The 24,479-nt window shown below is 25.5% G+C and overlaps 2 protein-coding genes and 1 pseudogene across 6 annotated transcripts in view; 1 reads left to right on the forward strand and 2 right to left on the reverse strand.

The window, feature by feature from the left end:
* LOC113555719 lies at window positions 1–15,789 on the reverse strand (annotated as a pseudogene).
* LOC113555717 (putative serine protease K12H4.7) overlaps window positions 15,594–24,479 on the reverse strand; it is a 13,330-nt gene continuing 4,444 nt past the window's right edge. The window contains exons 1-11 of one of the 5 annotated variants that reach the window (XM_026960235.1): window positions 23,868–24,169; window positions 23,691–23,801; window positions 22,258–22,471; window positions 21,978–22,159; window positions 21,074–21,309; window positions 18,763–18,898; window positions 18,498–18,684; window positions 16,707–16,836; window positions 16,382–16,514; window positions 15,961–16,130; window positions 15,594–15,809 (exon numbers count right to left, since the gene is read on the reverse strand). In XM_026960235.1, the coding sequence (XP_026816036.1) occupies window positions 15,670–15,809; window positions 15,961–16,130; window positions 16,382–16,514; window positions 16,707–16,836; window positions 18,498–18,684; window positions 18,763–18,898; window positions 21,074–21,309; window positions 21,978–22,159; window positions 22,258–22,449 (1,506 nt within the window). In that variant the 5' untranslated portion in view covers window positions 22,450–22,471; window positions 23,691–23,801; window positions 23,868–24,169 and the 3' untranslated portion in view covers window positions 15,594–15,669. Of the gene's footprint in view, window positions 15,810–15,960; window positions 16,131–16,381; window positions 16,515–16,706; window positions 16,837–18,497; window positions 18,685–18,762; window positions 18,899–21,073; window positions 21,310–21,977; window positions 22,160–22,257; window positions 22,472–22,805; window positions 22,925–23,690; window positions 23,804–23,867; window positions 24,170–24,479 lie in introns of those variants that run through there. The other 4 variants (XM_026960237.1, XM_026960239.1, XM_026960236.1 and 1 more) reach the window with 4 other exon arrangements.
* Window positions 23,108–24,479, forward strand: part of LOC113555716 (RNA-binding protein 34-like) — an 18,106-nt gene continuing 16,734 nt past the window's right edge. The window contains exon 1 of the mRNA XM_026960233.2: window positions 23,108–23,525. Within this exon, the coding sequence (XP_026816034.1) occupies window positions 23,203–23,525 (323 nt within the window). The 5' untranslated portion in view covers window positions 23,108–23,202. The remainder of the gene's footprint in view (window positions 23,526–24,479) is intronic.

A 24,479-nucleotide genomic window follows, 5' to 3' on the forward strand; every position in this document is an offset into this window, starting at 1 on the left:
CGTGGTAAAAATCAAATTCCAGTCTTCGTCAGCCATTTTTGTAAATAATATAAAACTGTTTTACGAGCTTTAGTTAACTGAGGAGGGTCCGATGAAGCAGAAGGATATAAATCTGCACAATGAGATACTCCTAAAAATATATAATTTGTTTTCATATTAAATTAACACATTTAATTTTTAAAATAGAGTTAAGATTAATAAAAGTTTTAAGATCAACTACCTTCAGTAAAAATTGAAACGGAATTTTGTGCTTGTGGTTGAGTAAGACCTAATTTATTCCACGGATCGATAGATCCGTGTAAATAAATAACCCTGCTTGTTTTTTTTCTTTAAATAATTGAACATCGTTTCTTCGTTTTTGACTGCCTTATACAATGCATTTAAGTTATATCTAAACGAATAAAATATAATATCATTATAATATTTATTAAATTATTCATACGGAATTATATTCATGTTCATTCCAAAGATTTCAAATAAAACCATCATCCGTTATCAGGATAGAATTCAAACATCTATAAACTGACATCAGCAACCATAAACTGCAATGAGAATAAGTGGCAAAAACAAACAATATCTATTATATTATTGTATTGTATGTCAACCACCAAAAATAAAATTGCCAATCGCTGTAAATGACTATATTTCTTATTGTGTTTACATATTAAATACTATTCCAAAATGCTTAGGCATATTATGCAGGTCAAAAGAGTTTAGCAGGTTGCAGATTTTTCTAAAATTTTAGAAATACTTAAAATTGCTTTCAGTCCTCTTCAGTGCACGTATCACGTAAGACGTAACAATTAATAAATATTTGATCTTGTAAAAACATCATTGTTACAAAATTCTTAAATATTATACACCTACCGAATCAGTATACCGAATTTATGAGGGAGTCTAGTTAAAAGAATGTAATTTTTTATGTTGTATGTGGGTCAGAGAAAAAAAATATTGTGCTGTTGGCATATTCAAGCGCCTCCTTTACAAGCTCGGATGAAGGGAGCAGAGAAGCTATGAATCTCCGGGCCAACGAGAAATAGGGCACGAAAAGAAAAAGAACATAATCTTATATTTTGCCTAATTGATAAAATAACTTTTACAAATTAAAAATTACATAATTGAATTTGTGTCTTCTACATAATCTAATTATCAAACTTTGACTTAAGTATTTGTGTATAATATTATTAAGACCTGTGATAATTGATGGTACGAGAAATTATAAATTATAACTAGAAACCGGATTTATATGCGACTAAAATTCTAAAAAATAAGATATTTCATCAAAATAATCTTTTATGTCTATAAATATTATTTTTGAACTAATAGGTAAAATTAAATACTAAAAAAAAACAAGTAAAAGTAATAATTTTTAAAAGTTATAGTTAAACTAATGTTTAAAAAAATTATTTACAGTCATATTATGGTTATATACATTATACTGGTGTATATTGTTTAATTATATTTTACAAGTATTGCTTTTTATGTGCTAAAAAATTATGTAGATCAGTTCATAGATAAAAGGACGTTTTCTAAACTGGCCCGTATAAAAATAATTACAGTATTACTTCAACACCAGAAAAAAAATCAAAATCTCTAATAATGTTATCATTAGAAAAGATATTTTTGAATCTATTGAATTTGATCAAAAAAGTTAGCTTTCCTAAAAGCAAGAAAAAATGTTTTTAAATATACAACTTAATGTAATATAATATATATGATAGATACAAACTAATAAATTAAAGTAACTGGTTTTATTTTTATTAAGTTTGTAATAAAAATAATATCGATTTTATAAAACTTTTCTAGAGGCTCTTTAAAAAATGTGGCTCCAAGGCCACAAACTGCTCCGATTTTGTGTTATTAATTTTTATATTAGAGTGAAATAACCTATTATGAGCCTTTTACCTAAGTATAGAAATATTATTTGCACTTATATACTGATTATTACAATTTTTTAATTTTTAAGAAAAATATTAGTGTGTAAGTTTCCAATTTGATGGTGTTTATATATATATAAATGCTTATAAATTTTAAAATGATTAAATTTATAAAAAATAAATTGTCGGTGAACTACGAGTGCTTATTATTATGAATCTGAGAGACTCAAGAACACTCAAATTCCCCCCTCCTTCTAAAGAACTCATTTAAATACACTACTTATAACATAAATAAAAAATATAATTTTCGAGAAATTGTTGTATGAACTTACGATTTTCCAAAAACATCTCTGCACTTTTCAGTAAAATAGTCTAATGGAATGGTATTACCAAATAAGTTATCAACTTTATTGGATGTTACAAAATGACCTAATTCTGTACAGGTTTGGTAAAGCCACTGTCGATCTGAAATAAAATAATTATTTTATATTATATTATATAAATTCAGATGAAATAGCTATCCATTTAAAGAAGTACCTTAACAATAAAAGGTATTCTTTGGATAAAAATAATGCATCAGGAATAAAAAAAATATTCCAAAATCAAAAATACTAATGTGGCAATTTTTTGTAATTATCTTCAACATTTTACTATTTTAGGTACAAAAAAGTTACAATACTACATATTCGATGATTTATTTTTTTAAATAAGTATAGTTACCTACTAATAATTATATGGTAAATACTTTATTATTAAAATTCTAATATATAAATGAGGTTGGTTATAAAAAAATAATAAATTTACAATAGTTGGCCAGCTCTAGTTTAGTAATTTAGATTGTTATACTATAATTATTGTTTTACTATATTGAAAAATATATTTTTTTCTGGGATATACGATATATCTACAGTAAGTATAGGTACTATTGTGAATAGATTGGTGTGTTTATTATTGCTTTTTATTGTTTAGTTGAATATTTCTCCCATAGTAATTGGCTTTGATATTTTTCAGTTCTTCAATTATTATAAAATATATATACAATATTTTTTAAATATAAAATTACTACGTTATTTTCAAGTTACAAAACATTAGTACAAGTAGTTCATGGATATTCTTCTAATTCCATAATATTCGTTATTTAACGAATTGCCGAAGCATAACAAATAGTTAAAAAGTAAATTCTAAAAATATGTAAAAAAAAAAAAAAATTTATAAATATTTGATACATAACATTTATTAATTGTTAGCTATGTTATTATATTAATATAAATGAGTATCAACATTTAATATTTTGTACGTATAACACCATACTCCACTTAGACTATTCATAGAAAACATTCCGTTCAATTTAACTCGAATTTATTGAATAATATTATTTTTATTCTAATAAATTACTTAGATTTTTTTCAATCCGCAATACTTGAATAAAACGAAACGATAATGTTACCTACTTATAATAAGTAATTTTCATAAATTTTAAAGTTATGGTCGTTATAAGTAGGGCTCGGATTTATATGTAAATACATTTTTTTACTGTGACTTGATAAATTAATTTAAGTGAGTGATAAATTTGTTTCAAGAGATTTCTAATGAAATTAACTATATTTTATTTTACATGTTTTTACATATTTTTCAAAAATTCCATTTTTTCCTACATATTTTGACAATTTGTTCATTTACGGTTTTTTTTAATAATTATTAATTATGTACGATTGTATTTTTCAATACAAACAACTTCCCAAATTTCCAAAAGTACGACATAGTAACAAAATAATACCAACTATTGAACTTAATCTACGGTAGATATAATTTACTCCTTCAGACATAGTCAAAATGCAATACAATCCAATAACATCAGTGGAAGCCGAAAGATCATTTAGTCAGTATAAGGCAATTTTACGACCAAATCGAAGATCTTTTGAATTTCAAAATTTCAAAATGGATGTTATCATAAATTGTAATCAAGATAATTAAAATTTTATTTTTTATTTCTATTTTATAATTTGTAACACTTTTTAGATTCTGAACGGAGTGATGAATGCATTTATTTTACAATGATGTGTGTGTGTGTTTTTTTTGTGTCTATCATCACGTTTTTTTAAATAATTTTACCATTTAAAATATAATTTGTTTCATTAGAAACTCATATGGATATATTAAATAATTAAATATTAATAGATAAATTATATTAGTAAAATACATATTTTGATTTTTTAGCACATATTTATGTACATATTTTGATAACGTAAATACATATTTTGGTTTCATAAATATATATAAATCCTAGCCCTAGTTATAAGGAATTTTAATGAAATCATTCAATTACAGTATAATGCATTACTTTAGTTACGTCACCCAACATACTTTTTAGAACTATCCATTACCTGAGTGTTATTATTGACCACTGACTTACAGTCGTCAAAATCACCAAGATCGACAAGATCCGTTAATAATCGATTAATATTCATTATTAATTAATATTTGTAATTATTAATTTATTAATATATGATGGTACATACTAACCTCCAGATTTTACATATTGTTTTTTCCAAGACGTTTCCTTAAAAGCTTTAAGTATTGATTGATATTTAGTCACTGTACAATTTCTATTAGAAACGGTTCTTAATACCCTTTGTAAATATGAATATCTTTCAAGCTGAAAAAATTGTACTTTGTTATTGATTGTTATTTTATTGATTCCTAATTTATCGAATAATAACAATCATTCAGATACTATACACATATCTAACCATACACGATGTATGCTAGTATAAATTGTTAATAGGTATAGCTTAAAATTGAATAGCTATATACATTTCTAAATCCTTAATAATATTAAAAATATAAAAATATCATAAATAAATTCTTGTACGTTAATATGCTTAATACAATAATACGCATGGAAACTTAATAATACTAGTTCACGTGACCTATCATCATAGGAAACGTTTTATGCATTTTTATGGAAATAATATACATTATAATATTTATTATATTAATAAATTTGATTAACTATAATTAACTTTACTTTTTGAATTTTATGGTTAAAGTAGACATATTCATGGGCGTCCATAGGTAACATTTTAGGGAGGGGAGGTCAAAAAAAAAAATTTGAATTTAAGATAATAGAGATTTAATGTTATTTTATAATATTTAATAAAATTTTAAATAATAATAACAAATAATTTGCCTCGGCAATAAGGTAATAATTGTGGTAATATTTATTGAGCTACAATTTCATAATATTTTTTTCCAAGGAGGCAAGTGTCCTGTCTCGCCGCCCCCCCCCCCTAATGGGCACCCATGCACATATTGTTCAAACCATTGGGAATGTAATTCTGATGAGCAAAAATATAATTTAATATTTAACTTAAAATTATATCTTTGAATAAATATTTTTTAAATATTATTGTGAAACACATCGAGACAATCTATTTATAAAATAAAATGGTTATGTATGCAAATGGGGAGGGTATACTTTTGTTTTCTATTCTTGTGCTTCTAAAATTCCTATAAGCGCCATTCCTCAGAGGTATTGATAAAATACTTACTGCGTTTCCAAGCGACTTGTCTAACATTATACCACACATTGTTCTTATTGATACAGTCGATCGCTCAACATTTTCGTAATATCTATTATCTTTATTGTATTGCATAATTAGTGCGACGGGTATAGCTAAGTTATCAAAAAATTGTGCTAAATCTTTTTTATTCGTTATGTCTACATGTTCACACGTTCTAAAATGATATAATCACAATTTATTGAAATTTATTATATTTTACTATTGTCGTATAAACTATTTTAAAATAAATTAATATGTAATTTTAAATTACTTGAATTTTTTATCAATATACTTGGCTCCGTCGTTGGTTTTAAAGTAATCGTTAATCATTCCAGTTGCTTCTTTTATATGTGAAGCACATTTTGGATTATAATCTGATAATGCGGTTTGGGCAGTCGTATAATATTCTATATGAAAATGAAAGAACTAAACAATCAATTTATTTTAGTACGTACTACTATTTTAAAACTATATATGTATCATTAGGATACCAATTATATATTATATATTTTACGATGTTGTGAAAGGCTAAATACATTATCAAACAATGCGTTATATAAATACCTACCGTTATAATCTATTGCGGCACCTAAAGTGCTACTTGACGAAACTGCCGCGTGTATGAGATGTGGATATTTCATTCTTGCCCAAGCAGCTAAATTTCCTGCATAAGATCCTCCAAATACTACCCATTTAGCATTAAACAGCAAATTTTCATTTTCGTTTGTTATGGTATTTATAAATTCTGCTACATCAGCTAATGCTTGTTCAATATTCAGGTACAGTAAATTTGTAGTATTTAAATTACTGAAACATACAATTATCATAAAAAAAAATCAATGAACATTGAATAAAAATTATTATGTTATTTTTTTACATTAATTCTGAGATACGGGTTGGGTGCTTAAAAATTTTAATTTTCATGATATAATTGACTATACTAACGTTGAATAATACAAAAAATCATCCAAATACTAAACATTTAATGAATCAGTTGTGAAAATTAAGCAAATCAATGTATAATGTCCGAAAGATGATACTTATTAAACACCTATATTATTATGGGCTTTTATAGTGACCGTGATTGTTCCATTAAATTATTCAATTTTTTATTCAACTAGATATAAATTATGCATGAATATTTTATTTCATAATTATTACGGGTTAATAGATATAACATAATACTTTAAAATTAATTTTAATATTCGTAGTTTATATTACAATTCCTACTCACAAATAACTACATCAAATAAGGCCACCAAGTTAAGACTTGTAACGACTCCAAAAATGTGAGAATTTTACGGATTATACATACTCGTATTATAGTAGGACAGTATATATAGGTACGTAGTTTCGAAATTTGTATTGGAATTTAATTGATGTATATATATAGTGTACGCTATAAATACTTCATCTGAAGTTAATTTATAAATCCCAAATACCTGTCGAGAAAAATAAATTCCGATGTCGCTACTATGTCCAGCTTAAATCATTATAATACTAAGCACCTTAATAAATTCTCCGTGTATAGTATAGCCGATGTTTCAAGCATATAAATATATAATAATGGCAAACAATGTTTGTTACATTGTTGTTATTCAAAAAAATATTAACCGTAAATTCTTGAACATTCCAAATTTAAATAAACTATAATTTACTATACACAAATTATTATTCAAAAAATGCCTAAAAAGTGCCTAATATGCTGTGTTTTAAGAAGACATTATACCCGAATGTGTTGTCTCTGTCTTACTAATGTACATCATACCAAATTTGCGTTCAGCAGAACATATTTTGTGATGTTAGCATAATATTTATATTATTAATATTACAGTAAATTTACCTATTATCAAATTTAAAAGTAAGAATATTACCTAGAAAATGTCATATCATTTTATTGATATTATCATTTTGAAGTGAGTTATAGGTATGTACAATATTACAACTTTAAAACGATAACATCAATAAAATAATATTTTTAGCTTTAAATTTGACAGTAGGTAAATTTACTCTAATATTAAAGCTAACGTCACAAAATGTGTTCTGCTGAATGCAAATTTTCTATGATGTATACATTAGTAAAACAGAGACAACACATGCGGCCATGCGGGTCTTCTTAAATTTCAAAACTTACGCTGGAGCCCAGGAAGACTATAGACTACAGAGTGACTTTATTCCATTTTATCATATATATTTAAGAATTGAGGTAATAATTATAATTTATAAAAAAGTATTTTATTATTCGTTTAATAAATACAATATATGCACATAGCATACAATCAGATTGTAGAATATTCCATGTTTTGAAATAAAGTTTGTTAAAACATTGAGCCGTTTAAATCACGAATTGTATTATCAGTCAGGTAGGCACAATATTATTATTTTGACTTATTATATTTAGTTTTATTTTTGGAATTATATTTCATTCTATATAATATTCGACTATTTAATTGTAAATATTACTAAACGTTCTTCACACCACATTCATTATTGAGTCTTAAATACAATATCAATTTTAAAGAAAACTATTTAAATTAATTATCATTTTATTCCTCATTACAGTACTCACTCAGTGGGATGACTTCTTCCATAATACCGATGCTCTAGTTGAAAACACAAGGCATTACATTTTTGAGCGTATTCGATCCAAGCCCCACCGTTCATCCAATTATGTGAAATCTCGTCTTCTCCTCCTATATGCAAAAACACTGGACCACCGTATTTATAATATTTCAAATTCATTTGATACCTCTAAAAAAAAATCCAATCATACAGTTAATAGTCGATTTTACGTATTAATGATTCATTTTAACACGTTATAGTGTATTATATTATAAATTGAATTAATTAATACCTGTTTCCATGTTCTAGTATCAATAGGATTAAAATGATCGAGTTTCTGTTCAAACCATTTATTTTCGAAAATCGAACTTCTAACTAATATTGGTATATTTGGTTCTCCAATGCCTCCAAATTTCATAGAACTACTTCCATTAGCCAAAGAACCATACCAAAGGCAACACCAAACGGCACAAAATATTAAATTCATTTTTAAAAACAAATCCTTAATCTGAAAAATATCAAACTTTTTTTAAAAATTATTCTTATGTAATTTTTTAAATTTTTATGTAATGTATTTCCAATATTTTGTAAAATAATTAATATATTGAGTCATTTATACTTATTTTAGAACATCACTTCTTTACAGTCATATTAAGTGTTCAAATTTAGAAATTAAAACAGAGGAGCTCAATTCAATTGCTGCATTCTAAGTGAAATTTTTTTAACACAAACCCACGGAAAGCTTTTCCCCGCACCCGCCAGGAATGGCAGGAATCACTAGATTTTTCAAATACTATATTTCTACTTGATACAATATAGTTAATACATAATTAATAATTGATTTATATTAAATATAATAAATTTTGGTGAACATGAATTTATTTTCACTTATTATATTTAGTAAAAGTTTTCATTTTAGACTTTATAGTAATTATAATAAGTATAAAAGTAGATTAGTAAGATTATAAAAATTAAGACTAATTCACTTTAAGCTTTCAGCATTCATAGAAATCGTTTATAATAAAAGTTACAAATTATGAAGTATAAGTTTACATTCATACAGTAACACACGCAAGGGCACAATCATAGACCATAATTAAGCGGACTTTGTTGGTTTTTCAACCATGTGCCAGACTCAGTAGTCGTATATTATTCATATTTACGGCATATAAATACATATGATTTTGTAATAATTTTTACAAATAAAATTCTCGAAACCTCTAAATATGCAATTATATGCATTTTAGTAAAAAAAAATATGTGGAAAAATGGTTCTAATTAATTTAAATAACCAAAATATTGTAAAATGCTTATAGAACTAACTGACAACCAAGCACATATTCCGGATCAATTTTCGGGGGGGGGGGAGGGTTAAATATTTTGATACCTGAATTAAATATATATTATAGAGTTTATAGTTAGTTTGCTTCTACTTTAAAAATTTCTGGGGGGCTTGAACCTCTAAATCCCTCCTGTACACGGGCTTGCTGACAACCAATTAATTTAGACTAAAGCCATAACAACTCTATTAATTGTAATCATAATTATATATAACTAGGGAACGGATTTTATTTTAAATAAATATTTTTATGTAGTTTTTAACATCGGAACGTTTGTGACATATGTGTTCGTTTCATTTAATTTTGAATAAGCTGACGCTAATTTTATTTTAAATATTTTGCAAATAAATATACGTAATTTGTATTATTGTAGAATTTCCTGGAGAAATTGAAGTTTTAATCAATTCTAAATTACAAATCATACTAGGAAAAAACTTAGGATTTAACGCTGTAATATGGGTAAGGGATATACTATTAAACAAAACTCAAAAAACAGTTTAGAAAAGAATACAATCCAAAATAATGAATGTGTATGTAATATGCACCTATCACTTCTGTTGATGTGGAGAGGTAATTTAGTCGTTGTAAAGTAATACTAAGATCGAATCGCCGTAATTTTAAATTTTAAAATCTCAAATTATGTCGTTTGTAACTGTTTCCCTCGCGAAGACTCAAATAAAAAATTTTAATTTGTATTATGTACCTATTATTTATAGATTATAGTGAATTCTATTTTATTTTCAATTTAAATATTCCAATATTATAAATAAATATTTATGAAGTAATAAACAAATATTATATGTATTTAAATATTTTTAATTTTGTACTAAATTAAAATCTGTTCCCTATTTATAAAACTTTAAGATTTCTATTGGTTCTTGTATCTACTATTTTTTGTATGTACAAACTTATGTCTTAGGTAGCCAAGTAGGTAGTTATTTAATATGTTTATATGATGACGTTTAAACGGTTTTAGATTCACGGATAATAACTACTTGTATTTATACTGATAAATAAAATAACTTAAACTATAGTGGAAAGAAAGTTAATACCTACACGTGGATACTGAATTTAAAACATTTTAACGCCATCATATAAACGAACCTATTAATTAAGAACCTAAGTAACTGTTCAAACAATTTGCTATAATATTTATGGTTGCTTGCGTATATCTAAATCATTTACGTACTTGGCTTTCGGATTTCTGTATGTATCTAACCGAACCTACTCGGATGTTCAAACACTGGAATGAAAAGTATGTATAAACAAACGTTTGATGGATGTTACAAAATTCGTAACCGTTATTATTTAAGTTAATATGGGTGTAAAACATTCCAGAGAAAATTTAATTTAAAAATTATATATATCGGTAAACATTTTTTTAGATTACAGAATATTCCTTAGAATATTATTTCATAAAATATTACTGATGGATGATACTATTGAATAGATACAAACTATAATGCATACGTTTTGAAATGTGTCGATAACGAGAAATATATATGAAAAAAATTGACTGTAAAATATTATTCATAATAATAATTATTACTAAATAACTGATTGAAAATTTGAACTAACCGCTTAACAGTAAAACTACATACAAAATGTCAAAATTACATTTTATTCGATAAAATTTTTAAAATAAAAAATAATTTGGATGTTTTGAAAACATTTTTTTTACCTATACATAGGGTATTTGGAAGTTGCTGTTATTATAGAGGTGTTACGAATTCCAGTTAATTCGGATACAAAGCCCTGGCTATATATGCGTATAAAAAGACGAAATAAAATAATACAAACAAAATATACTCACTTTTAATGATATACAGAATTTTACTTTATAAACTTTTAAATACCTATTGTAATAATTTCAAATCGAAGTCCATCTATTTCACTATGAATATTTTGTTTTTATACCTGTGCTTTTAAGGATTGTATCAAGGTTAAATGGTAGTTGTAAAATGTTTAATTAGCTTTGTGAAAATACACTAAATGTACTATTTTATTTTATACATTACGCACTTGTTACTGTTATGGCATTTTGACGATCTCATCAAAAATCATAAATAGGTACCTATTTAATGAATAAAGTGAAAAATGTGTATTGTTTTTAAATGAGTGCACTTTTATGACAAATTGTATTTTATATTAGCAGATAACTGATGTCTGTTAAATGAATAATGTTTTATTTGATGCGTATACCTATTACTTACTGACAAACTGTATAGGTACATTACCACTTTGAATGCTTCTACAAGAACAATTAAAATATTAATAAATTAATAATTATTAAAGCTGAATTACGTCAGTACAAATTTAAAATTAAAATACCTACAGTATGCTAGCATTATAAACTACAGTTTTACTAGCCTAAGTGGCATCTAAATATCCTAAGCGTAGTTAAGTGTTACTTACGATATTTCAAGCGCCATCTAAGTTTCTATCTATACAAAGTAAAATATTGAAATTTGCATTTAAAATATTTATTAAGTAATACTGTACGTGATAAAATGTTATATAAATATTTCAAATATGTAATATATAATACATTCCAAGAAATATATAAGATTAAAATTTAATAATCTTATTTTTTATCGTTTTCTAGTTAATAATTAAGTTAATAAAGTATTTAATATATTTATAAATATTAATATCAACAATAACTTGTTATTCAAAGTCTCGTAATTAATCATTTTCATCATATTATAATTATTGTAATGTTATATTAAAAATTAATGTATAATAAATAATAATAATACACTACTAGTAGATTTTGGTTCGAGAGAGTAAAAACGAGCGAGTCGAAATCGTTTTTACAGTATTTCGAGTGTTTGATACTTGCATAGCATTAAATATTCCGCTCATATAACGTTCTGTCTCATAACACTGCAGTATAAACTCAATTGGAATTTAAAAGTTGGAATGTTTTGCATTATAAGCCGTTGCAATCAATTTTAATAAATATTTAACTTGGATTAAAATCAAGAAGTGTCCTATTTATTAAAGAATGAAGGGGAAAATATGTCAATTTCCTCTTAATTATTTATGTTATAAATATGTTTATTAGGAAATTGTTTTCATTTTCCCTGGCCCACATTTTTATCTGCTGTTGTGTTTTTATGGTCACAGTAATCAATCTTATTTTCGAAGTATTTACATTTTTTTGCTTTTATTTTTAAAACTTTCTATAGTTTCAGTTATTAAAGTATTAAGTGTAAACTAATAAAATATAATTTATTAGTTATTTTATATAAATATAAATATTATTTAAGAAGTATCTCATATAACTGTATACATTTTATTGGATTTTCTTGAGATAAAAAATCACGCACAAGTGTACAACTATGCGTACAATATAAATTATAATTTATAAAATATACGCAGAGGACGTAAAAAGGAACCAATATAATAGACATGATCGTGCGTTGAGGTTTAAACTACATACAAAAACATTGAACGAATAAACGCTTTTCAATAAATTATTTTTATATTAATTTCATTTTAATTATAACCCATGTCAAAACCTAAATTAATAATATAATTCCCTTTGATCTCCGGCTTACATAGAAATTAATTGTGTTTTATAGGATTTTGTATCAGAGTTCTAACATATTTTGGTAACTTAATGGTAAGTATTTTATATCATTAGAATTATGTTCAGTTAAAATATAAGTAACGCTGTTATAGCTGATATTAGTAGAAACTTTATTTTCAGATTACCCAGTATCTCAGCTTAAGAGTAAGTTTGAAATATTTTGATAGATTCTAAGTTCTAACCAGCTATCTAAGCTATCAGAAAAATAACTTAAATAAGCAACTTTAGTAACTATATATTATGTTCCAATGTTCCAAATTAATAACATTAAATACATTTTTATCGACTTGGTGTTATTGTCGTAGGTGAAATGTCTTCTAAATCTACAGAACTATCATAGTTACATTAACTATACTAGTCATATTAAAAAAGTCTTCGATACTAGTGACATTTTCTCAACTCATTTAATTTTAAATAAATGGTTGTTAGACATAATTATAAAAATAATGAATTACTCTAATTCATTTTTTTTCTATCTAAAAGTACGTGTAATAGTTAATTCAAGTATTTTAAGTACTACTTTACAGTAATACATGTATTTTTCAAACTATCTCAACTTACGGAAAATGCACATTGAAATGACAAAATGACTATATAAAAACTGTTTAGACGTTTAGTGTTCATTAAGAATGATGCTACATGCATAATTATATCGTGAAATTATACAGAAAATTTAATTTTTTTTAAAGATTATAAACATTCCACGTGGTTTACGCGTGAACTTTCGTGTATAGGTGTGTATAATTATCTAAATTAATCCAAACCAATATGTGCATGTAAACGATCTACAACAAAGTACATCGCATTCATGGTTCTGAAATATGTAAGCACCTAAAAGACATTTTTTTAAAAATTTTCATTTTAAATAGGGGCTTCACAAGACCACAAGAATTAATTGGCTTGCGAAAAACAAATATTGTTTTGTCTGCAAAGAATTACTATTGGTTACATATAATAAAATAGTCAGTAGAATTATATCATTTTAGACGTGTAGTATTTTATATTGACCGTTCGAATGATCGTGTTAAAAATATGAGTAGCTACATATTTTAACGGAATTTAAGACAATTAAGGTAAATCCACTGGCATTATTTAATTATCACATCCGACAGCGAACATAATCTTCTTCTTAGTGTAATATACTAATATAATATATAGGTAGCATAAATGCACGATTCACGATTTTATTATTTAAAATATATATAGCAGGTGTACATATTTTTCAAATAAACGTATTACATTTATGAGCTATTTAACTCGCTTTAAAATTAAAATATCAATAAAAGCCAGTTGGGTGCCATGGATAATATTCTTACATAGTCACATAATTATAACTTTTAAATCAATATGACTCTAATATTTTAAACTAACAACATAAAATTGGTTCTTCTGTATGTAAATTTAAAATGTTATGTGTTTGTAAGATGATAACAACACGCACAATTTTTTGATAACATTAAAAAATTTTTATTTTGTAAAATGGATAGAAAACATTGTGCAAGTTCAATTTTGTAATATCGATTTTATGAAAAGTTATACGTAAATTTTTCTATATTTCACGAAGTGTAAAAAAGTGGTTTCCATTTTATGAAGTTGATAATATTATTTAAATGAAATGAACCATCTCCCCAAGTGGATGTGACAAACTTATACATCATTAATTTGACTTATTAAATAGACATCACGTAGATTACCTATGAGTAGGGCCCGGATTTATATGCAAATGCATATTCTTCTATAATTCACCTAGAATAATTTTGATTATAAATGTCGACGTTTCGTAATGTGTAGATTCTATAGTTAGTTTTTATTTTGTATATTTTTGCATATTTGAACGAAAATGCATATTACTGCATATTTCTTTATAGTAAATGTTGCATATTCTATAATTCATAGATTTTACGTCTGTAAAGACGTAAAATATCTACTGTCGATCGTAAGTAATCCATCATAAAAGAGGGCCAGGGATAGACTTCGCTAGAGCTAAACTTAAAAATGTTTTGACAAAAAATCGTGAATATTCAACATTGAAAAAAATCAATAGTATAATCAACGGCTAGGTAACGGAATGTAACGACAACGAGGAACTGTCAGTTGAAGATCTATCTAGTTTTAAATATGCACCAATTGTGTCTTGTGATGTGGAAAAAAGTTTTTCCAATTACAAAAATATGCTCTGAGATAATCATAGATGCTTTCAATTCGAAAACTTAAAATCGATATTTATTACGTCATGCTGGTACTCGTCTCAAAATAATAATTTTATATAATACTTTACTTAATTAATTTATAATATTTTTATATACTTACACAATGTAAGTGTTTACATTGTGTATTGTGTTTTTTTAAATAAATTTTAGCAAATTTTTATAGATAATATATTTAGATTGTGTACATTTTTTACTCAAAACCTTATAGTTTGTTAATTTCTAAAAAAATGATTTTGCATATTTATGATATGAAACTGCATATTTTATAGACTTTTGTAGCATATAAATCCGGGTCCTAATTATGAGCGTTTATTGGTGTATCGCCATTGTGAATATTATTTTTATATTTTTTGCTATGATTAAGTGCATTATTATGTATCACTATTATACACGAAACAGGTAATTTGCAAATAGGTATGACTATGAAAAAATTGAACGTACGAACATATTTTATAATATGTTTATAATAATAATTAATTACAACCACAAATAAGTATTAAAATTTAATAAACGTATCGCATACTATGTATATTGAGCTGACTCAACAAAATCATTTTCTGCCAACCATTCTTTCAAATATGCTCTGATAGTAGTACGAGCTTGCGTTAATTCCGGAAGATCTGACGATGCCGGAGGATACATATTTGCGCAATGAGCTGTCCCTAAGAAATAAAAGCACGTAAATCACAATCAATAAATTGTTGGTATTACTAAATAGTTTTATTTTTAGTTACCTACGTGTATACGTTATAAATAAATCAAATAAAAATTATAATAATATAATTATTTTAAATAATATTAGTTAATAGTTACCATTAATAAAAATTGCCACGTTGTTTTTTGTTCTTACGTGCGTAATACCTAATGCATGCCACGGATCAATAGAACCATGTATGAATAGTACCCGGCTTTCTATTATGTTCAAATCACCAAACATCGTATTAGTTCTTCCGACAGCATCCGATAATAGTTCCGCGTTATATCTAAACGGAAAATATTATCTTTAATATGATGTGTTCGAATAGTTTCTAGTATTATACAATATATTTTATATATTCTACTACATTATAAATAATGTATAATAAAATTTCTACTGTAGATGAATATGTCACTATGTCAGTGCACATATTATAAATGATTGTCATAAAATGAACATATCTCTTATGTACCTACTTCTCTATGCCTATACTTAATCATAATAGATATTCATATTTTTATATGTTCATCAACTTACGATTTTCCAAAAATGTCTATACACAAATTAATAAAAAAGTCTATTGGAAAGTTATGACCAAACACATGATTATCTTGACTGGATGTCTGATAAAATCCAAACTCTGTACAAGTTTGATATGTCCATTGTCGACCTGTAATACAATTTTTAATCACGAAAACATAAAGAGCAAATTTACAAATTAAAAGTTAATATTGTATACTATTAACCACGTTTTACAATAAAATATTATGTATCATTCGTAATAATAATTCCCAAGCTATATTTAGTATAGGTATATAACTTTCATAATTGAATTCAATATACTTAAATACTCAATACTAACCACCTCTTGCTGCACTACTGCTCCAAGATGTATTTCTATAAAAATCAATCAATTGGGAATAAATGTTATCTTGGCATTCTGCTTTATGTAAAGATAATAGTTTACTATTAACTGCTGCGTACCTATCTAACTAAAACAATACAATATTATATTATTACAAAATTGCTATAAACCAGGGCATTTACATTATAATAGATAATGTAATAAATTAGCAATAAAAGTTTATTTTTTAATTTTTATTAAATAAACCAAAACTCATCTCAGATTGTAGATATAATGAAGTTTTTATGATTTCATATACGTAATTTTTCAGGGTTTAGTTAAAATGTACAATACCGTTAAAATTACTTTTTCTATAAAATATAATTAATTTATCTAGGACACAATATATTATTTTAGTAAATTTAAGAAGATGATTATTATTTTGACTATAAATATAATGACATTAAATCCTAACATGTCGCACAATTAGTAATTGTATTGAATTTTTTTATGTTTAACATCTAAACCTTTTATGGATTAGGTGGGATGTGGATTATAATAAATTACATTAAAAAAAAAAAAAAAAAAATGTGTATTTCTAAAATTATAATATTAATATAATCTGTAGATTGTAACCAATGGCAACCACTATAAAAAAATATATTAAATTTTTATTAGATAACGAAATTCGCGGGTGATTGTGTGAGACCTAACCGCCTTATAAGGTTTGATAAAAGAAGCTGAAATACTGGGCGGTTTTCATTTGGGCGAATGACCCAAAATAACATATCGTTTGGGCGAATTAATACATATCATTTTGGCGAAATTTACACGGGACCCTAATTTATTTAATACTTCGTTTGGGCGAGTTATAAATATATTTTTATAAACTAATACGTTTTCCTTCCCATTTTTAGAGACTTAGGACTCTCAATTAACTCTAACGGGTATGGTTAAAAATGTATTATATTGTTATTATCTTAACTAAATTTTTTTTTATTAGCATGGTATCTCATATATCCATTTGTTTAATAAAATGGATCATATTCTTATACAAATTATCATAATAATATATTATTAAAAATCCTAACTAATTATAATAATTAATAATTAGCATGGTATCTCATGCCCATTTTTTTATTATAATCGATTATTGTTAATTTTCCGGTTTGATATTCTTCCCATGATTTTAATGTATAGTCTTGTTTTTCTTTAGTATTTTTTTGTGTTGATAGAATTAATTTGTATAAAGTTACAATACTTGGTGACATACTTATCACCAATTAATCGAAACGGTATAATAATTATATTGAGTTGAATACATTGTAGTAAATACGAATATGAAAATTATTGTATAGGTAAGTACATTACTTCCCTATTATTCCCTGTATATATTCCTGAATAATTTATAAATTAATTCGCCTAAGTGATCGGTTTATTTCTCGCCCAAATGATGTATGCTCTACTTAGGTAAATTTTGGGTTATTTGCCCAAATGAATGACGCCCGAAATACTCTCCGAACCTCAAGGAAATACAACTTTTATTGAAGATGACAATCAAGACGTAGAGTCTGAGATTCACAGTTAGCATTTTACGTTTATCGTGGTATTCCGTTTTAGTTCGTTTGCACGAAATGATTACAAGCATATATTTTCTTGTAATGAGTTGCATATTAATGTTTACGTATCAAAACACTTTTAATATACATACATTATTGTAAAATCATTGCATTCATCGTTCTGTAGTCTGTTCAGAATCCAATGATGTACATACGAATAGTGCATATAATATATTAAGTATTAACTTACTGGAGTTGGTATTGATTTGTTAACCATTATATCACACAAAGTTTCTATTGTTACCGAGGATCGATCAGGATTCGAATAATGTCTGTTGTCTTTATTGTATTGTACAATTTCTGCGAAATTATCAGCTAAAATTTCAAACAAATATGATACATCTTTATCGTTTTTTCTATCTAAAGGATCACACAATCTAAAACGTTTCGAAAATATTTATTATTTATACATGGAAAGTAAGACAAGTCATATTATTGCGGTTCACTTATATTACTTGAATTTTTTTTCAATTATTTTTGCTCCGTGATCGGTTTTAAGCAAATAATTGATCATTTGATTTGCTTCTTTTATTTGTGACACACATTCTGGCTTATATGTTGCTAATGCATTTTCAACTACCATAAAATATTCTATAAAAAATAAAATATACATACAATTATGCTAAGTTGTGTAATGGTATTATTACTTTAATACTCTATGTCTCTATATGATACGAAGAAAGTAAAATTATTGAATGATCTAATCCATTCTATATTTAACGTACTAACAAATGTTAATTATACGTAAGTATATATTGTATTTATTACGATTTTAATTTTTTTTTTTTACCTGAAATTGTTTATTTATGTATTAATAATTAAACTTAATATCCTAATATAGCTCTCTAAGGCCTAAATAGTTAAAAATTATAACCATATATAGTCAACTGTAAATTGTATCTACTTATATAAGCATTAAATGTGTATTTAATTGATAGTCAATATTATTATACAAAAATTTAACTCAAGAGACGTAATCAGAATTTTTTTTAGTAGGGGCAATAATTTACTCTTGTATAAGAGCAAAGGTGTTTACAGAAATTTTTCAAAAAGGCGTCAATTTTATATTGTCTATATATATTTAATTATATTTTTTAAATATTATAATTTTTTTATTTATTATTTTATTAAAAAATATGTATTTATATATTAATGAACCAACAGAAAACAACAAAAATAATTTTTAATTCACTTGGCTCGTTTATTATTTAAGTACTTAACTATAGGTACTTTAAGTACATATGCCCCTTTATTGTATTAAATTGTAATAATAATAAATGGCCTTGTTAACAACTTAAAAGATTAATGCCGGGTTGAATAAATAATTTATAAATACTTTTCGATTTAATATAGTGAGCTAATTGTCCCTCAATCATGATTTAAAAGTTCATTTCAATGAACTATTAAATTAATCAATATTCTTTGAAGCCCGGCATAAGTATACTATAATTTATAACATAATGTAAATATAGGTAGTAATATAAACCTAAAAAAAAAAAACAATATATTTTTATAAATAGTAAATTTATATAATAACTAAAAAAACTTTTAAGATGACGTCACACCCGTATGTATCGTTTACGACGTTTACGTTTTATAAATGTACAATATGGAAAATTTTAGTTCAATAAAACCAATTTTGTGTGTTTAGCTTAAATATTTGAATAAAATTACTTTTTATCAAACTTAAAGGTAAAAATTATCTGACATCTGTATTCTCGTTTTTACAGTGTTTTAATTTTTAAGCGAGTTACGAGTATTTAAAATATAATATTTAAAAATACATTATGTACCTTGTATGTTTGTAAGACAGAGACAACAGAAGGTTATATTAAATGACAAATTAACAGTTCAATTTTATGAGATAATAGCAATTCAAACTCGTTAATAATTTTTTTCATTCGGTATAGAATTACAAGGCTTAACATAATGTTTATGAACATAGAACATATATCATAGATTCATAGGTATATAAGCCATTTATGCGTCTATCGTCAATAACATTTCTCATCCAAGTTTTAGCTATGTGTTGAGTAGGTATCTGATAAAAAGTGGATCATCCCCCTCCAGAATTTCTCCCATTATAAAAATAATTTAAACCAACATTTTACGGTTTATATTTATACTTATATTATTATACTATTACAGGCCCCTCTCAAGAAAATCACGTATGTGTTACTAATGTTAGGAATTGTAATATCATACTACTATTATCACATACTTACTATCATACTATTATTATGTGCGTTTGCCTAAAATATTAAATAGTGAAAACTATACATAAAAAAGCACAATGGTGGACTGGGTGGAGTGAGAGCAATTGTTGATGCCAGGGTATACACTGTACAGAGTACCTAGTCTTAACTATGATTCATAAATCATAATCATATCGTTTGTCATTTAATATAATGATGCTGTTGATAATTGTCAGTTGGTATCCATATAATATTCAAAACTTTTGTAGTAACATTCATATAAATTACAATTGTAAAACATTGTTATGCCTCACGTAGGTTAGGTAAGAACACTGAACACAAATTTTCCTAAAATTTCAAGAAAAAACCCCTCAACCACCTAGCTACATCACTGATTTATCTAAATATTAGAATCTAATAGATACTCCTGTATTTGTACTGTTTGTAGACTAGACTGTTAGTTTTATATCAACTGTTGTATACATAGTATTAAGTCTAATTGTTTAATGATTATTATTTAAAAATCACTTTATTTTATTGGAAAATGGCAATCCATTTTTAATATACATACCTTTAAAATCAATTTTTGCCAACAAAGGCCCACTGGAAGAAACTGCTATGTGTATGAGATGTGGATATTTCATTCTTAACCATGCAGCTAAAGACCCAGGGTAAGATCCTCCAAATGCTACCCATTTAGCTGTAGACGATATTTTGTATTTAATTTTGATATTAATAATAAATTCTGCCAAATCAGCTAAAGCTTGTTCGCTGTTCAAGTACACTAAATTACTAGTACTTATATCTCTGAAAAATATACATTTATACATGAAAATATAATAGTAATAATCATAAATTAATAGAAAAATAAATAAATACAAATTAAAATTTACAGAAAACTACTATTAAAATAAAATTAAGCAGTGGAAATAATAGCTTAGGTATGATATTTTCAATTTTATTAAGAAAAATTTTACACTTTTGTAAAAATATACTGAATTTTCTGAACGAAATAATAAATATATTGGTTTTTATATTGTGTTTTTATTGTCATATGTAGAGATTTTGCATTTTAAAGCAGAAAAATGCTTTGATTTTCAATTTCGAGAGTAGTGTTTGCTAGGAAAACTAATCAATCTGGATAGTCTCAAAAAATCAATTATGAAAAAACATTTTGAAACCGTAACCATCTTCAAAATTAAAGATTTTAACATATTATTTTTACTGCTTGTTCAAAAGTTGATAACAGGCAAAAAACTGAGACATTCGCCCAAACAAATAACAATAAATTTAAATTTGTTGCAATAATATACGACTATACCTATTATCTATACCTACAATCTGTAGGTATATACTATGTATATTATATGTCGTACAATATTCATTGTAGATATTATAATTTATAAGTTATAACCCATAGGTATAAAAATATTACCATTTAAATTAATTGATTTATATTTTATTATAATTCTTACTCAGTAGGGTGACTTTCACCATAATACCGATGTTCCAATTGAAAACATAAGGCATTAAATTCTTTAGCATAATCAATCCAGGATCCGCTGCGCATCCATTTAGCTGAAATTTCTCCTTCTCCTCCAATCATCAAAAACACTGGTCCGTCATCTTTATAATAGTTCAAATTCACTTGATATCTCTATACATAATTTATCAAAATTACCTTTATATTAGATTTTGAATTATTCTGATGATTATTTCATATTAGATTTATACTTTCATAGTATACCTACTCACCTGTTTCCACGTTCTATTATCAGTATGATTGAAATGATCTAATTTCTGTGTAAACCATTCGTCTTCAGCGTTCATTGCTTTTAATGATTCTGGCTCATTTGGTTCTCCTAAACCAATAAGAATTTTTTTCATACTGTTGGTTGGTGAACACAACCACATAAAAAGCCACAATATACAAAATTTCGATTTCATTTTTCAAATAAAAAAATATAATCTAAAAAAAAATAAGTAGGTAATAATATATATTAGTATTTAGTATAATAATATTCATAAAATAGTTAAATAATAAATGCACAATGATATATTGCAATTTTTAATTTGAATTTGAATTATTGTACCTAAATTAAAATTATGATTATACTTTTTTTTGTATTTTTTTTTCTAAAAGATAGGTAATTTATAATTACTCATTAGTTTACAAAATGTTTTTATGTAATTAAGTCAACAGATATTCAAATAACAAACTAAAGTAAGGCACCTACATATTTTTATTAAAACATTCTTATTAGTTGTTACTTGTTAGTATCAATGTATATATATTGGCATACCTATTACATTATATAAATCCCATCTTGTATCAAAAATAATATTATAAATTAAAATAAAATATATAACTATATTGATTAAGTATTTTATATAAAACCTATGAAATCAGGTGAAGTGCCTGATGACTGATACATTCACTATAATAGATTAAAATATATGTAGGTACTCATAAATGTCAATAAAGGTGGGAACAGACTATTGTCACGTCACATGAGCTCACGTGCTATCACGTTGGCACATTTAATTCGTGATATCACGTTTAGAAATAAACTATAATCATATATGATATAGTCATATTATGTTGTCATACTTTTTCATGTCACAATTTATTACATAGTAGTCAGTAGTCACTGTTTACGTATATTTAAACACAAATTTTTTTCTTAAGTCAAATTTATAATGGAAAGTTTGACTTCAAGTAGTTCAGAATGGGAAGAGGAATTGGAAACTGCAGCTGTTTTTGCAATTTTGAACAAACAAAATAAAAAATCCACCAGATCATGCTGGGTACATGAAATTAATAAAAAAAGGTTAAAATTAGGAGAATTCCATCGTCTAGTTCATGAATTACGAAATGATCCAAGACGATTTCACATGTATTTCCGAATGACAAAAGATGAATTTGATTATGTACACAATCTTATTAAAAAAGACATACAAAAACAGAGCACTCAATTTCGAAAACCTATAAGTACCGAAGAAAGATTAGCGGTTTGTTTGAGGTAAGTAATAAAATATAAATATTTTACGAGATTCAAATCATTTTATTATTTTTACCATTAATATTAAATTAATTATTATTAGTTTTATAATCTAAACAAATTAATTTTAAATTATTACAAATAAAAATGTTAAGGATTTTAGATTATTAATTAAACAAATTTTACTTCACTGATATTGGTATTGCGGAATGGACATCATTTGAAGTAATGTTGGTCTGGTAGGAGTCTGGTCTTGTACTGCAATATGTTGGTCCACTGATCCTTGATAATGTTGTTCTGTAGTTAAAGAATAATTTTTGGGTGAGTCTATAGGCGATGTCATTGTATGTAAGCTACTCGTACTAGGCGCTGAGGATTGACTTGAAGCTGATGGCATTGTCTGCAAGCTACTCATACTAGGTGCTGGGGAATGAGTTGAAACATATAGGTGTTGTGTAGGATAACTGGGATAAATAGCTGAAGACCTTGGTTCTTGATTACATCTTATTTCGGCAGATAATACTGAGTTACTTAATGCAAGTTTAATTTGAGCTTGTTCAAATTTTGGTAATTGTTTTGTCATTCTTGACATACTCAGAAAAAACATGTCCATATCATCCAGATTTTCGAGGAAGAACCCATATTTAGTTTAATTGTCACTACTTATATTTTTTTATGAATTGTATAATGTACATATATATTTTCACATGTTTATTAATTTTAAGATTTAAATAAAATAAAGAGTTCAGAATAAATTGTATTGTACTAAATAAGAAATATTATTATATTGTTATGCTCGAAGTAAATACGGTCAACGGGCCTAAAAATAATAGGTAATTATATAAGCTACGAGATATCTATTTAAGTTATTTGGTTATCGCGTTTAATGAGTGGACTGTGGATTTTTCCTAAATAAAAATAATCTAATACTAAAATAAATGGATTGCTATATTTTGATGGTACCTACCGTTGTTC

The sequence above is a fragment of the Rhopalosiphum maidis genome, chromosome 3 (genome assembly GCF_003676215.2).
Source record: "Rhopalosiphum maidis isolate BTI-1 chromosome 3, ASM367621v3, whole genome shotgun sequence".
NCBI lineage: Eukaryota > Metazoa > Arthropoda > Insecta > Hemiptera > Aphididae > Rhopalosiphum > Rhopalosiphum maidis.